The 15,543-nt window shown below is 44.1% G+C and overlaps 2 protein-coding genes and 1 long non-coding RNA gene across 3 annotated transcripts; 1 reads left to right on the plus strand and 2 right to left on the minus strand.

The window, feature by feature from the left end:
* Positions 1–346: 346 nt before the first annotated feature.
* On the minus strand, positions 347–5,315 carry AKAP14 (A-kinase anchoring protein 14). The gene is made up of 8 exons (XM_081964299.1): positions 5,237–5,315; positions 5,020–5,118; positions 3,603–3,682; positions 3,481–3,569; positions 3,304–3,395; positions 1,762–1,941; positions 704–756; positions 347–563 (listed from the first exon to the last, which is right to left on the minus strand). Exons 3-8 carry the CDS (start codon positions 3,662–3,664, stop codon positions 479–481), a joined length of 561 nt encoding a protein of 186 aa, XP_081820425.1. The 5' UTR covers positions 3,665–3,682; positions 5,020–5,118; positions 5,237–5,315; the 3' UTR covers positions 347–478.
* A 5,506-nt stretch (positions 5,316–10,821) lies between these two features.
* On the plus strand, positions 10,822–14,057 carry LOC309397882 (putative defense protein Hdd11-like). The gene is made up of 5 exons (XM_081964298.1): positions 10,822–11,061; positions 11,690–11,802; positions 13,027–13,139; positions 13,595–13,659; positions 13,757–14,057. Exons 1-5 carry the CDS (start codon positions 10,857–10,859, stop codon positions 13,849–13,851), a joined length of 591 nt encoding a protein of 196 aa, XP_081820424.1. The 5' UTR covers positions 10,822–10,856; the 3' UTR covers positions 13,852–14,057.
* LOC309397890 lies at positions 13,986–15,541 on the minus strand. Its single transcript, XR_014176324.1, has 3 exons — positions 15,177–15,541; positions 14,540–14,617; positions 13,986–14,075 (listed from the first exon to the last, which is right to left on the minus strand). It is a non-coding gene; the product is annotated as an uncharacterized lncRNA (long non-coding RNA).
* Between the last annotated feature and the right edge of the window lie 2 nt (positions 15,542–15,543).

Genomic DNA, 15,543 nt, shown 5'->3' on the forward strand with positions numbered 1-15,543 from the left:
GTCCAACTTAAGAGTTTAAAAACTGTTCATTTGTTTTAATTTGTTTAAATCCAAAGATACTTTTTCAACAGGCAACTGGACTTGGTTTTTTCTTAAAGACGTTTCGCTTCTCATCCAAGAAGCCACTTCAATTCTAACCGAATAGTGTAGGATGGAAGGATTTATATTCCACCGTTCAGACAGAACTGAAGAAGCTTCTTGGATGAGAAGCGAAACGTCTTCAAGGAAAAACAAAGTCCGGTTGCTTTTTTTTTTTTTTTTGAAAAATCACCTTTGGGACAACCATGACCTAGATGTCTGAGAATCTCCATAAACTATTTGGTTAAAAGTTTTTTCTTCCTGCATTTCATTGACACGCCTGGCACAAAGAGATCAAAAGAAGCGTTTGATTACGGCAACCCTTGAATTTTATTACCAAAAAAGAAAAGAAAAGCAGGGTACCTATAGAGATCTTAATTTATTAACCATTCCAGGAAAATTAAAAATCCACAGTCTCCATCATGACAATCTTACTTTCAATTACATCTTTCAGCCACTTCTCCTTAAAGCGAGTTTTTCCTGGCCTGTAAATAGAAAACAGCCTTGAGTATTTTACACTCACCTTTTTCATTTTATTTAAAAGGTTACCTAGTACAAATAGCTCTTATGGCAAAGTGGGAACCCAGATGTATAAACCAGTTGATTGGGGGGGGCATGAACGTACCTGTGAATGACCTTATTGGTTTCCACCACAAAGAATACTTCGATCGGCAGCATCTGTATCAGGTACAAAACCAAAAATTAGTTTTAGGAATGGCCACTGCGTCCCTCAGACGATTGCAGGATGCTGCACATTTCATAAATTTCCTGTTGGTGGCCAAGCGCACCAAACATGACCACCGTAATGTTACAATGGACGTAAATGCAAGGACCAGTCGTAAGTCACTTTTTCCTGGGCTAGTTTAACCTCTAACAGACACTAAATGATTGGTTTTAAGTCAAGGACTTTTCCCTTCTGTGTGTATGATCAGGTTCTGAGAAGCAATTGATACAACAGATCAAAGAGAATATTTGTAGCTCAAGGTTGAACTGTGAGAGTCCCTGATGCTCTCATATAATAATAATATTATTATTAATGTGATATATGTTTGATTACTACCTCCTCCATGTATGTATATGTATGTGTATGTGTGGATCTGTATGTCTATATGTATGTATGTATATTTTTATTGTACGCCGCCCCAAGTCCCTTGCGGAGAGGGAGCAGCTAACAAATTAAAAATTTGAATTTGAAATTTCTCCAAGCTTGGTGGTTTTCTTGCCGACCTCTCATCATCAAACTAGGTAACATCATCAATCCTCAAAGGGCGTGAGGTTTGGTCACAGTTCCGATCCTAGCAGCTTGCTCTGTCGGTGTTGATGGGGGCGGTCTTGGTGGAGCCACAGTTCATGGATTTTAGAGAGCATCCCTAACATGACTTCATCACAATTGGGCTTAATTAAGAGCCACGGTGGCTCAGTGGTTCGAGTGCAGTACCGCAGGCTACTTCTGCTGATCACCGGCTGCCTGCAATTTGGCAGTTCGAATCTCACCAGGCTCAAGGTTGTCTCAGCCTTCCATCCTTCCGAGGTGGGTCAAAGGAGGACCCAGATTCTTGGGGGCAAGAGGCGGACTCTGTAAACCGCTTAGAGAGGGCTGTGAAAGCACTGTGAAGTGGTATATAAGTCTAAGCGCTAAGTGCTATAGCTAACTGTCTCCCAACAGGACCTCAAAATACTCACTCTGGGTTTGATTTTGGAAATCTCAATGACGAAATAGACACAGGCTGTGGCTTGAGGGATGGGCTTCCTGCATGTCGGGATGCTCCAGCGGACTCGGTAATAGTACCGGGTGCTGTACTGGAGTTCCTCGCTGTTGAGATAGTTGCTCCAATGCAGCCAACTTTCGTGAAGCTCCCATGTCTGCAAGGATGAATGTACTGCAATCAGTGTTGTGGCCCGCCAGCGGCCAGCGGAGCTAACAGCAGAGTCGGACAGTGAGGAGGTTGGGGAGGAACATGGGCCAGTCCTGGGGGCTGAGGAAAGCTCAGACGAGGGCTCTGCATCGGAGGCAGAGAGGGAGCTAGACAGCAGTGAGGCAGAGGAACAGCTGGAGCCTGTTCCCAGTGTGCGCATGCGCAGAGCTGCCAGAAGACAAGAACAACTAAGAAAGCAGGGTCAACTTGGGAGTAAAACCACACCTTGCAGATTCTTGGGCCCTCCCATAGTTAACAAAAGAGGAACGAACGGGGAGTGGACTTTTGCGGGAATAATTTGTTCATTCGGTCCAGAAAGTTCTGTTTGTGATTATAAGAGACTCTGTGCCAAGTTTTGCCTTGCCCTGCGTTTGGAAACTAGTTATCCGGCAGCTCTCCAAACGAGATAAGGTTCGTGTGGATAAACATTCCTCTGAAAGACTGTTTGCTAAGCCTTGCTGACCATGAATGCAAGGAAGTCGTTTAAATAAATGAGGTTTTGTCGGGACCAAGACTTTGCTTCTTGCTTCCTAAGGAAGCCTGGGTCAGAACAAACAGAGAGCAAGTCCCGTTACAAGCACCTCTTTGAAAAAAAAAAAAGGCTGTTTTGTCTTTGTTTTACTATTCTGGAGCTTACAGGCAGCCTTTCACAGAACAAGAGAATAAGAGAATGAGTTGGAAGGGACCTCGGAGGTCTTCTAATCCAACCCCCTAATATGCATTCCACTCTTAAAATAAGATTTGTCCCGTTACTTAAATGATGGAGAAATGATGAAAAAGGAAAAGTGGGGAGAAAAGGATTGATAAAATATTAACTTGAAATATATTGGTAGCTATAAACGTGAAATATATTGGTAGCTATACTCAAAGGTGCTTTTTTTTCAGGAGGCAACTGGACTTTCTTGTTTTTTTCTTTTGAAGACACTTCACTTCTCATCTAAGAAGCTTCTTCAGCTCTGACTGGATGGTGGGGGAATGGAAGGATTGATACTCCTTGCCGATAGCTGGTCGTTTGCATCCTTTTAGCGAGTCGTTGAGACCACTTGGAGGCCACCTGAGGAGTGCAAATGGGTGTGGAATGGCCTCAACAACGCTGTAAAAGGATGCAAATGACCATCGGTCTGCAAGACGTATCAATCCTTCCATTCCCCACCATCCAGTCAGAGTTGAAGAAGCTTCTCGGATGAGAAGCAAAACGTCTTCAAAGAAAAACCAGAAAGTCCACTTGTCTCTTGGACCAAAAAAGAAAAGCACCTTTGGGACAACCATGACCTGGAGTATTTCCTTTGACACTGAACGTGAGACTTACTTTCATATAGTCCTCAATCTGCAACAGGCCTCTTCCAATGGAGAAATCTGTGCACCTCATCCAAGCAATATTTCGCATTTTGTATATGGCACCTGAAGATTGAGAAGAGTACAAATTAGAGCCTAGTCCAAGTTGGACACCAATGCCCTGACACCTTCATGGTCCACCTTGGTGTACCTGCCTCTTCCTTCTTCAGGGCTATGATTTTGTCCACAGCCTCATGGATCACCCCACCAACAACCGAGGCCGCTGCCTCCTGGATCTCTTCCTCCTCCTCCTCCTCCTCCTCCTCCTCCTCCTCCTCCTCCTCCTCCTCTTTCTCCTTCTCCGTAATTTCTATGTAATTCTCTTCCAACGACATGGTCCGTGATGTCTTCAGCTTGTAGAAGATGGGGAGGAAAAGAGATTGGTTAGAATCTGAAGAAAACGTCTGGGGAAAAGTTAGATTTGGGTTGGAGGCAAGTCCTTGAGCTGTGTGGCCTGATTCAACTTGCAGGAGATCATCTAATAAAAGCTTTGGTGATGACACTTCTGCTAGTTTGTAAGGTAACAGAAAACCTTCTGAGCTTTCTCCTGTGGAAAGCTAACTCAGCTGCTAGTCATCTAATTAGGGTAATCAGAACAATGAATTAGTCTCATTGGTCTAATTCTTCCTGATTACGGGAATTACAGGGAAAGGTTTATATACGTTTCATAGTGCTTTACGGCCCTCTCTAAGCGGTTTACAGAGTCAGCCTCTTGCCCCCAACAATCTGGGTCCTTGTTTTACCGACCACAAAAGGATGGAAGGCTGGGTCAACCTTGAGCCGGTCAGGATCAAATTCCTGGCAATGGGAAATTAGTCTGTAATACTGCATTCTAATCACTGGGAAGGGAGGGAGGGGAGGAAGGAAGGAAGGAAGGAAGGAAGGAAGGAAGGAAGGAAGGAAGGAAGGAAGGAAGGAAGGAAGGAAGGAAGGGCAATTTGGGTCCTCATTTTACCAACCTCGGAAAAATGGAAAGCTGAGTCAACCTTGAGCCAGTCAGGATCGAACTCCTGGCAGACAGCAGAATTAGCCTGCAATGCTGCATTCCAACCACAGCTCCACCATGCTTCCTGCAGGTCATAAAGAGTAACCTCCTATACCTCCACCTTGATTCAATCAGGGCCAAGTTGTTCTCCTCCTATCAGAAGATGCCAAGGACTAAACACAGAAGGCTAAAACGTAAGAACCATTGCAAGAATTGGCTACGTCTGGTTTCATGAAAAGAAGGACCAGGGGAGACATGATAGCAGTGTTCCAATATCTCAGGGGCCGCCACAAGGAAGAAGGAGTCAACTGTCAACCTATTCTGCAAAGTACCCTGAAGGCAGGACAAGAAGCAATGGATGGAAGCTAATCAAGCAGAGAAGCAGCCTAGAACTGAGGAGAAATTTCCTGACCAAACAATTAATCAGTGGAACAACTTGCCTCCAGAAGTCGGTGGGTGCTCTCCAACACTGGAGGTTTTAAAGAAGGAATTGGACAACCATTTGTCTGAAAATGGTATAAGGTTTCCTGCTTGAGTAGGGGTTTGGACTAGAAGACCTCCAAGGTCCCTTCCTACTCTGTTATTTTGCATGCAAACCACATCTTGTATCACTCTTCCATAATTCCTACATGACAGCAGTCCTGCAAAAAAAAACCCAACCCTTTCTTATTTCCCCCTTCCATCTTGCAATACGTGCCTGGCCACCTTTTGCGTTGTCCTTGAGAAATTAGTCGCGGGTGGAAGGAAAATGCACCGCGTGAATGTTGTATTCCTAGACCTCCCTATTTCCTGCTCGATCTGCCACTATGAAAAAAGCAAGCCGATGTTGGTAAGAAGTTCTTCAGGAACATCAAATAAATCTGTCACCCAGCCGAGAGGCTTGGGAATTTGGCTACCTGCTAAAACAACAACAACAACCCACTTTCACGTTGCTTCGCTCTTGTGATGAAACCAAACCTTCTTTTTCTCTGGGATACAAGTTTTCCAAAGTTGATCGAGCTTCCGGCTGCAGCCTTGCAAAGTATTTGCTCACAAGCATCACTTAGGCAACCAATGTCCAGCCAAGAATTCCGTGGCATTGATATGTTGGAGAGATTCCATCAGGCTTAAAGGAAAAGTGCTAGACAAGCAGAAGCCAATCAGGCGTGTGGGACTATTCAAGGGACAAGATTAAAAGATGGATTATGTTTGTGTTTTTTCACAAAACCGAGCAGGCAGCCTCCTTGGGGCTTCTCAATCCCCTGATAAAAATCAGGGAACATTTGACAACGGAAACTGTATGGGATGCTTTGAATTGAGTGTGCACTTCTAGATGCAAAAAGCAGGGGGTTATTTCCCTGCTGTTTCCTAGTCTGTCGATCAGAAAGGTTGGCAGTTCGGCGGTTCGAATCCCTAGCACCCCCTAATGGACTGAGCTCCTGTTATTTGTCCCAGCTTCTGCCAACCTAGCAGTTCGAAAGTACGTAAAAAAGGCAAGTAGAGAAATAGGAACCCCCTTTGGTGGGAAGGGAACAGCGTTCCGTGCACCTACGACGTTTAGTCATGCCGGCCACATGACCATAGAGACGTCTTTGGACAGCACTGGCTCTTTGGCTTTGAATCGGAGATTGTCACCGCCCCCTAGAGTCGGGAACGACTAGCATATATGTGTGAAGGGATCTTTTACCTTTACCTTACAGTATAGAACTCTTTGGCCTTCAAATCTTCTGACAAAAGGGTGGACCTATTTTTCAGACTGGGTTGAATGAAATTGCATGTATCCACTTGCCTGCTCTTCTGACAGGAATTCCAAATGTCAGATTTAATCAATTTCCAAGCTTAAATTTGTTTTGCACTGGTTGGTTTCTAGACTGACGTCTGAAAAAAGAGATTCTTTCATCCTCTTGATTCATCACACACAAACACACACAGTTCAGTCTTCCCAACAACCAGCAAATTGTCTTTGGGAGACAAGCCAGATTTTAAATAGGCAGGCAAGCAGGCAAGCAGCCACCCAACCTACCCATCCAATTGTCCATCCAATCATCCAGGCAGGCAGGTACCATCCCACCCACCCACCCATCCAATCATCCAGGCAGGCAGGCAGGCACCCTCCCACCCACCATCCAATCATCCAGGCAGGCAGGAAGGCAGTTAGGTAGGCAGGCAGCCACCTACCCACCAACCCACCCACCCATCCATCCGACGGGCTCCAAATCCAATGGCGATGTCCGCTTTGCTCTGTGAATTCAAGGACATCACCAAAGGATTCGGAGCCCATCGGTATTGTTAGGAGGAGGCATGGCTTTTGAGCTGATCATGTATATTTCCTGACAAAATACATGGGAAAATCCTTTGGGGAAAATTCCACTTCGGGTTAGGGTTAGCTTCCCTTGAATTCACAGAGCAAAACAGACATCGCCATTGTATTCGGAGGCTGTCTGTGTAGTTAGGAGGGGGCATGCCTTTTGAGCCAGCCTTAGGTACATTTCCTGGCAAAATACATGGGAAAATCCCATTGGGGAAAATTCCACTTAGGGTTAGGGTTAGCTCTCCATTAATTCGCAGAGCAAAATGGACATCGCCATTGGATTCGGAGCCCATCGGTATGGTTAGGAGGGGGGACGCCTTTTGAGCCGGCCTTATGTACATTTCCTGGCAAAATACATGGGGAAATCCCATTGGGGAAAATTCCACTTAGGGTTAGGGTTAGCTCTCCATGAATTCGCAGAGCAAAATGGACATCGCCATTGGATTCGGAGCCCATCGGTGTGGTTAGGAGGGGGGACGCCTTTTGAGCCGGCCTTATGTACATTTCCTGGCAAAATACATGGGAAAATCCCATTGGGGAAAATACCACTTAGGGTTAGGGTTAGCTGTCCATGAATTCGCAGAGCAAAATGGACATCGCCATTGGATTCAGAGCCCATCGGTGTGGTTAGGAGGGGGGACGCCTTTTGAGCCAGCCTTATGTACATTTCCTGGCAAAATACATGGGAAAATCCCATTGGGGAAAATTCCACTTAGGGTTAGGGTTAGCTCTCCATGAATTCGCAGAGCAAAATGGACATCGCCATTGGATTCGGAGCCCATCGGTATGGTTAGGAGGGGGGACGCCTTTTGAGCCGGCCTTATGTACATTTCCTGGCAAAATACATGGGAAAATCCCATTGGGGAAAATTCCACTTAGGGTTAGGGTTAGCTCTCCATGAATTCGCAGAGCAAAATGGACATCGCCATTAGATTCGGAACCCTTCGGTGTGGTTAGGAGGGGGGACGCCTTTTGAGCCGGCCTTATGTACATTTCCTGGCAAAATACATGGGAAAATCCCATTGGGGAAAATTCCACTTAGGGTTAGGGTTAGCTCTCCATGAATTCGCAGAGCAAAATGGACATCGCCATTGGATTCGGAACCCTTCGGTGTGGTTAGGAGGGGGGACGCCTTTTGAGCCGGCCTTATGTACATTTCCTGGCAAAATACATGGGAAAATCCCATTGGGGAAAATTCCACTTAGGGTTAGGGTTAGCTCTCCATGAATTCGCAGAGCAAAATGGACATCGCCATTGGATTCGGAGCCCATCGGTGTGGTTAGGAGGGGGGACGCCTTTTGAGCCGGCCTTATGTACATTTCCTGGCAAAATACATGGGGAAATCCCATTGGGGAAAATTCCACTTAGGGTTAGGGTTAGCTCTCCATTAATTCGCAGAGGAAAATGGACATCGCCATTGGATTCAGAGCCTGTCAGTATGGTTAGGAGTGGACACCCCTTTTGAGGTGTGGGAATTTTCCTGATGCCGCAGCCAGAAAAATGTGTTCCTTGGTGGCCAAATTTTTTTCCAGCCCAAATGCAAAAACCAATGCCTGTATGAGATTCGGGGAGGAATTTCGTGTTTAAAAATGGTATTTCTTGCTCTTTTTAAAAATCAAGAGTGTTTTTACCCAGAAGAGGAAAAATTCTGATGCCCTGGTCAGAAAAATGGGTGGTTTGGAGGCCAATTTTCTTTTTCTTTTTTGGAGCCCAAATGCAAAACGGATGCCAGGACAAGATTCGGGGTGGAATTTCATGCTTAAAAATGGTTTTTCTTGCTGCTTTTAAAAATCGAGCATTTATGCACCCAGAAGAGGAAAAATCCTGATGCCGGGGTCAGAAAAATGGGTGCCTTTCCTTTTAAAAAAAACCAACAATGCTTCAAAGGCAGACAATCATCTCGGTGATCTACAGCTAAAAGTCCAGATTGCATTTATTTAATCCTGTTAGAATTATTATTCTATGTCAGAGGTATCAAACTCAATTTCATTCAGGGCTGCATCAGGATTGTGTTTGACTTGGGGAGGGGCAGCTGGGGGGCATGGCTAGAGTGGTCATGACCATCACTCATGTCAGGGGCATCTGTGGTGGTTGTGGTACCCGGCTGGCTTACCTCCTTCTCGAAGTTGCTGCTGCTCTTCTCCTTGGCCAGGTGTGTGCTGGAGGGCAAAGCGTGTGGGTCAGAGGGAGGCCCACTCCCTCTCCCTGCAAGGAGACCCGGCTTTGTAACCAAAGCATCCTCAGCTATAGGATGGGAGACCACCAGGAGAGGCCAGGAGGAGGAGACTAGAGGATGGCAAAAGGGCAGCAGGGCTGCTGGTGGCCAAGTGCTAAGGAAGGAAAGTCCTGCCTTAGCACTTGGCCAGCAGCAGCCCTGCTGCCCTTTTGCCATCCTCCTTCCTTCCTTCCTTCCTTCCTTCCTTCCTTCCTTCCTTCCTTCCTTCCTTCCTTCCTTCCCTCCCTCCTTCCCTCCTTCTTTCCTTCCTTCCTTCCTTTTTTCTTCTTTTTCCTTCCCACTTCATTCTTTCTTCTTCCTTCCCCTCTTTCCTTCTTTTTCCTTCCTTGTTTTCTTCCCATCTTTTCTTCTTCTTCTTCTTCTTCTTCTTCTTCTTCTTCTTCTTCTTCTTCTTCTTCTTCTTCTTCTTCATCTTTATCTTTATCTTTCCCTTTCTCCTTTCCTGTCCATTCTTGGATGCTCAAATGCAAAGGGGGAAACCTTTCTCCTTTTGCTTTGCTTTGCTTTGAGTTTGTTTTGCTAGCCTTCTGCCAGTGAAAATGGACCCTGGGGCAGCCATGCGTGCCCCCCTCCTTCCCGGCCCCTGTTTTCGGCCACGAAGGCCTCCTGCAATCCTCTGCCAGTGAAAATGGGCCGGGGGGGGGGCTGTGTGTGGCCCCCCCGAGCTCCTTTTTCGCTGGCAGAGGCACCATGGGCAGGTCTTTCGCTGTTTCCAGGACAACCCCATGGGGCAGATCTGAACACCCCGTGGGGCAGAACCGGCCTGCCGTGCCTTGAGTTTGAAACCCTTGTTCTAGATCACAAGGTTCCCCATTCTTGATGCCTTGAAAACATCTAAATTGGCCTCCGAAAGAACATGCGTTGCTTTAACAAGTAGCATCGTTCTTGCCAAACTTCTCTTTTCAAGTCATGCCAACAATTCCATGATCCTTCCGATCGTGTCATCCGATCAACTCATGACTTGATCCTGGTTTGAAAGCAATTTTTGGAGGCAGTGGAGAGGTGGGAAAAAGCATTTTGAAAAACCTTCAAAATATAATTCGGAGAAATCAGTTGGACGCGCTGGAGGCCCAAAGTATCAGAGCTGGAATTGCAAGCTCAAATCACAGAAGAATAAACTGAGTTCATCCATGTACTGTATGTTAAAGGTATTTTATAGAATTAAAAATGGGCTGAAATCAGAGAATAGGCAAAAACAAGACTGGACAACTTCTAACAGCTCAAGGGATGCACTAGGTATAACAATATAATATACACAGTTATAATATAATATATACTAGTCATTCGTGGAAATGTATGACTAGTTTTTCTTTTTCTTTCTTTTTCCTTTTCCTAATTACTTGCATAGGGATTATTCGTTATACTATTTACGTTGTTTGTATTTTTTGTCATGGATTGCACCAGTGAGGCTAAAACCAATACAATAAATCATTGTATACATGATTCACAATGACAATAAAAGCTATATTATTAAGATATCCATTCCCTTTGTTTTTTCAGAAACCCTTGTGTGACACCTAACCATTCTAAACTAAAGGTAACCCATTTCTATCGCAGATCCACCCATTTCTGGTCTTCCAGAAACTCTACACATGACGCTGAGATATCTAAAGTTAATCCATTTCTAGCAATGCACCAATCCTTTGCTTAAGTCTAGGTTTGCTTTTACATTTATTTAGCCCTTGGTCCACATCAAAGTGCAGAGTTCGAGAAACTAATTATTACTAAAATTTGATAAAAGCAACTGGAACGGGATAAAATACAATTTAAAATGAAATCGGAATAAAATACAATTTAAGTCTAGCGAAAGACTCAGAGATCTTCTCAGCAAACAGAGACATGTGAGTTTTTCATCCTTCATGGATAGAAAATGAATCTGTTCTGGATTTAATGACTCATCCCAAACTCTTTTTTTTTTCTTTTTCTTTTTAAAGCTTTCTTTCTGAGCTTGGAGAATTCATACTTGCTTTTGGAGGCAAGAGATTGATTCAAGATAGTCTCTTTTCCCCCCTACAAATGGCTTGTTGGAATCGCTTTTGGGGGGCTGTTCTCGCTTTCTGGACCATACTTGGTTCAATTCAAGCCTTTCCAGATGGAGCCCCTGAATCTGCCTGTGACAATATGTTGCCTGTCCATACTGGGGTACAGGCTCAAACGGTCCCTAGTCCTTATGAAGTTTCGGTTAGCACGCCTTCCTTCCAAAACGGGCAGCTGGTTAATGGTAAGTTTTTATTTTGTTCATATTTTCAATGGAAAGGAAGGTACTCTCGAAACCGCTCGACCTCAAATCTTCCTTTTCTCTCTCTCTCTCCTCTTTTCCAAGTAGAGTTAATAAGTCCTTATGTTTTCTCAGCATCAATAACCGCTGGGGTTTTTATGTTAGCAACAATCAGCACTAGCTGAATTTTGGACAATCTCAGAAGCACTAAACTGAGCCAGATTAGGTGAGATTATCATCAGGAAAAATGTCAGGATTGTAGGCCAGGAGAACTGGCTAAATTCCTGGAAACAAAAGATTATAATCTACTTCCACATTATTGCCAAATAAACCCGAAAGCCGGTATCATTGAAGTCAGCAGTTGTCCTGCTCATCCAATATCCATTTTCTCTTGTTTTGGATTAATGGATTGTGTGAATCTACTTTTGAGTTTCATACCTAAATGCTTAGCAAAATGGGTGAATCCAGCCAATTTTGGTGGATGCATTCACCCGTGGTAAAGCCATTCATTCTTAACGCAATGCATAAATTCATTTTTTTTAATGCCCGAGAAACAAGATTTGCTGATTTATACAGTAAAGGAAGATAAATATTGTAAGGGGGTTGCCAAAAATCAAATTATTTTCTCCAGTTCAGATCCTAGGAGCTGCCTATCAGGGATTGTTGTTGGAAGCCCGTTCGTTTCATCCAGCTGCTGCCCTGGGATTATGGCAAACTCCCCCAAATGATACCAGATTTTTACAGGTAAGCACAAAGAGTTAACATCTGAAGTGTGATGTGGCAGGTACTTGTCCATTTCAATTCTAAAAGTCACAGCGCTCTTCAGATAAGCCGCTTGGGAAAGCCAAGGGAAATCACCAAAACCATTTAAAAAAGCAAAAGTCAGAATATTTTGGAGCTGTGATGTGATACCCGTAAAAATACGGCATCCATCACTTAATCCTCCAAGGAAAGATTGAACGCAAGAGGTCCAGGCAGAAGATCATGGCTTCAAAATCTAAGGGACTAATTTGGACAAAATCCAGCTGCACTTTTTCGTACGGCTGTTGATAAAAATGGGATTGCCAACATGATCGCCAACGTCCGATGACGGATATGGAAGAACAACTCTTCAGTGTCTTTGTATCCTGTGAGTTGTCTAGTTTGTGATCCCATTGGTTCTTGCTTGCAGGTGCACGGCGAGTGACATTGCGTTCTCACATCTGTTAGAACTCACCATTACTGGTAGTGGTTAGAATGCAGTATTGTAGGCTAACTCTGACCACTGCCAAGAGTTCGATCCTGACCCGCTCAAGGTTGACTCAAAATAAGTGTTAGAAGGGACCTTGGAGGTCTTCTATTCCAACCTTCTGCTCAAGAGGGAAAATCTATACTATTTCAGACAAATGGTTGCCCGATCTCTTCGTTAAAAATCCCATTGTTGCCGTACTCACAACTTCTATCCTTAAATCAGTAAAATGAAGACAAAGATTGTTGGGGGCAGCATGTTGATTCTGTAAAGGGCTCTAAAACACTATGGGGCAGTATATAAGTCTAAGTGCTCTTGCTATCACCCACACCCCAAAATTGTGTAGCATGAAGTATACAAATTCATAGCTCACTTTCTCACACTATGCTGCGCTGGCATGTTGCTTGTTTAACTTGAGGTCAGCATGTGGTTGGGCAAGATCCCAATCCTACGGTGGGTAAACCATGCCTTCACTTCATGGGTGTTGAAGCAAAATGTGCTAGACGAAGTAATCACTTCCATAGGACTTGTTTTGAAGTCTGGGCATGCAATGCAATTGTTTCATTTCACTTATGCCATGCAGATACAAAATTGAGGTGAAAAGGGGGGCAAATAGCAAGGGTGTGATAGAAATACAATTAATTGTTTTAAACAGAATTAACTTGAAGGAGCATTGGTTGCTTATTTATTTACTTACTTTGGTATTTATTTACTTATTTACTTGTTTGTTTATTTGGCAGTGCTCTGGAAATCCTCAAGGGGCCATTACTCATTCCAACACCAACTTAAAAATGAGTCAGATCTACTCCTGGCTCCCACCTTCCTTACACTGTCCCCCAGTAGTTTACTTTGTGTAAGTATTATGGGCATTTCGAACCCAAGAAAACCCGAGGTTTTCTTTTAAAATGGCGATGTTTCATGAGAACAGCAATCAGGTGAGGCAAGCAGCTGTAAATCCTGGAAAATATCCCCCCAATGTGCCTGCTTTCCGATGAATTCTGCAAGGGGAGAGGGTGGGATTTTAAAAGCATTATGGGAAACTATGGATTTCAATTCCCTTGGAAGTAAATCATGGCCTCTTCTAACACGAAACCCTCCAGTTGTGTAAACTGGAACTGTTTTATAACTTTTAGCTGGATATTACAACACTAAGGAATTAACATGCTGGCTGGGGAATTCTGGGAGATGAAGCCCACACATCTTAAATGATTGAGAAACACTGGATTAAAACACAATGGGAGATTCTAAGCCTTACTGGGACATCCTCAGAAATTCTAACTGTAATTATTTCTCTTCCTGCTAACTCAGGGCAACCGTGGCCCAATCACATGACATCTACTGGACCAAGATCAAATCCAAAGTGATCTGGAGAAGTGAGTATCACCAGATTTCATTTCTCAAGCCATGGGTGCCTTCTGTATGCCAGCCCCGGGCATTCCTGCAAGGTAAACTCTCTTTCTTTCACTACAGATCCTCAAGCCACATGTGGAGTGGAAACATCTGGGAGACAATTTTCCGCTGCTACAGGAATTGCCTGCTTGCTACTGATGATTTTGCATATCTAATGGTTTTTTAAAAGGCGTAACTAAAGCAAATTGTGTTATCTATTTTTACTGCGTGAAGAATCTACCGCTGAAGATTCTACTGCTTGGAGTCCTATTTTTCTGCTCTCAAGTTTGCAACACATTCACTGCACACGCTTGTTTTAAGATGTTGTTTTATTTATATTAAATGCTTTGATGAAATAAAGAATATCACGTCGTGGCTTTTAGTCGATGTTCTCCAGACCCTGAAAAATAAAAAGACAGGGAAAAAAGAAGTCAGTGGTGCCTATGTCACAATCAAACAAAATCAAAACTCTGTCCGGTTTATTTGATGGCACTCCATATTCCTATTAGGAAAATTGTTTCCTGAATTAAGGCAAATTGTACAATTCTTATACTCCCCCCCACACTTTAAGGATTACAAGCCTCTTTACAACTACAATTTTTCTTTAAAAAAATAGAATTTATTATTGGCTTTGTTGGTAAAACAGGGGTTAGTTGCACCTCTAGGATCACACAAGTTCTTTGAAGGAAGTCCTAACTTTGAATTCTGGGTCTAACGATCAATTTAAAAAAAAAAAAAAGCTCCCTTCCTGGAAAAAGAGGCTGGCAGATATGAGCTCCTTCAGGATTTACCCCTTTTTACAAAGATGATGCCATGCTTTTGCAACTGGATTGCTTCCCCCAGAGAAGCTTCCTTCAAACTAACCTTAGGTCCATTTCCACAGACATTTTTTTCTCTCAACCATGCTTTGTAGTCATTTGCTGTCTTTATCAATTTTTTATCCTAAAAGTTTTAAGGCAGACGTCACGGGGAGAGCAATAGGGGTGGGAGAAAAAAGAGATTTTTGTTAAAAAAAGATAGTTAGCTGTAAGGCAAAATTGCTATGAAGAGACACTGAATAAATGCCACATATCTTTACTATTCCCAAAATCAGAAACACAAATGTTTGGCCTAAGACAGGGGTGTCCAAACTTGGGAACTTTAAGACTTGTGGACTTCAACTCCCAGAATTCCCCAGTCTGAAAGTTCCCAAGTTTGGACACCCCTGGCCTAAGATAACCTGTTTTCCCAAAATAAAAACCTCCCCAGATAATAAGCCCAATCGGACTTTTGAGCGCATGCGCTAAAATAAGCCCACACACGTGTATGTAGAGACATACGTGCGTGTGTTTATTGTCATAGATCAGACACACACATATTTATACACACACACGTGTATGTGTGTGTTTGTGTGCATTGTCAGAGATCACAGACACACACACGTTCAGAATGGGGACTGTAGTCCAGAGGCGGATGGGATTTGTAGTCCCAACCCCTCCGCACCGCGTCCACAGCTCCTCACCTTGCCGTTGTTCATATATCGCTGGATGTAGTAAGTGGAGATCCCCGGGATGATCAGCCCCACGTACATAATAGCCGCCGAGGGCAGAATTTCGTACCACATCCCGACGAAATCCCCGCTTCTATTGAACTTCTGCAGCGAGACGCACCGCGCATGCGCTACGGCTCCCCCACCCCCTCGGGCCCGGACGTTCTGACCTTCCAGTCCTCGGGCCCCCAGGATGCACCGCGCGGCGGGCCACTTCCGCTCGCCGTTGCTGTGGCAACGCCGCTCCAACGTCAGAAGGGGGTGCCTTTTTTTTTTAACAGAGAAAGACGAAGCGTTTTTTTTTTAAAAATATATATAATTATCATCTCTTTTATTCTTT

This window comes from Natrix helvetica, assembly GCF_964273705.1.
Source record: "Natrix helvetica genome assembly, chromosome: 11".
NCBI lineage: Eukaryota > Metazoa > Chordata > Lepidosauria > Squamata > Natricidae > Natrix > Natrix helvetica.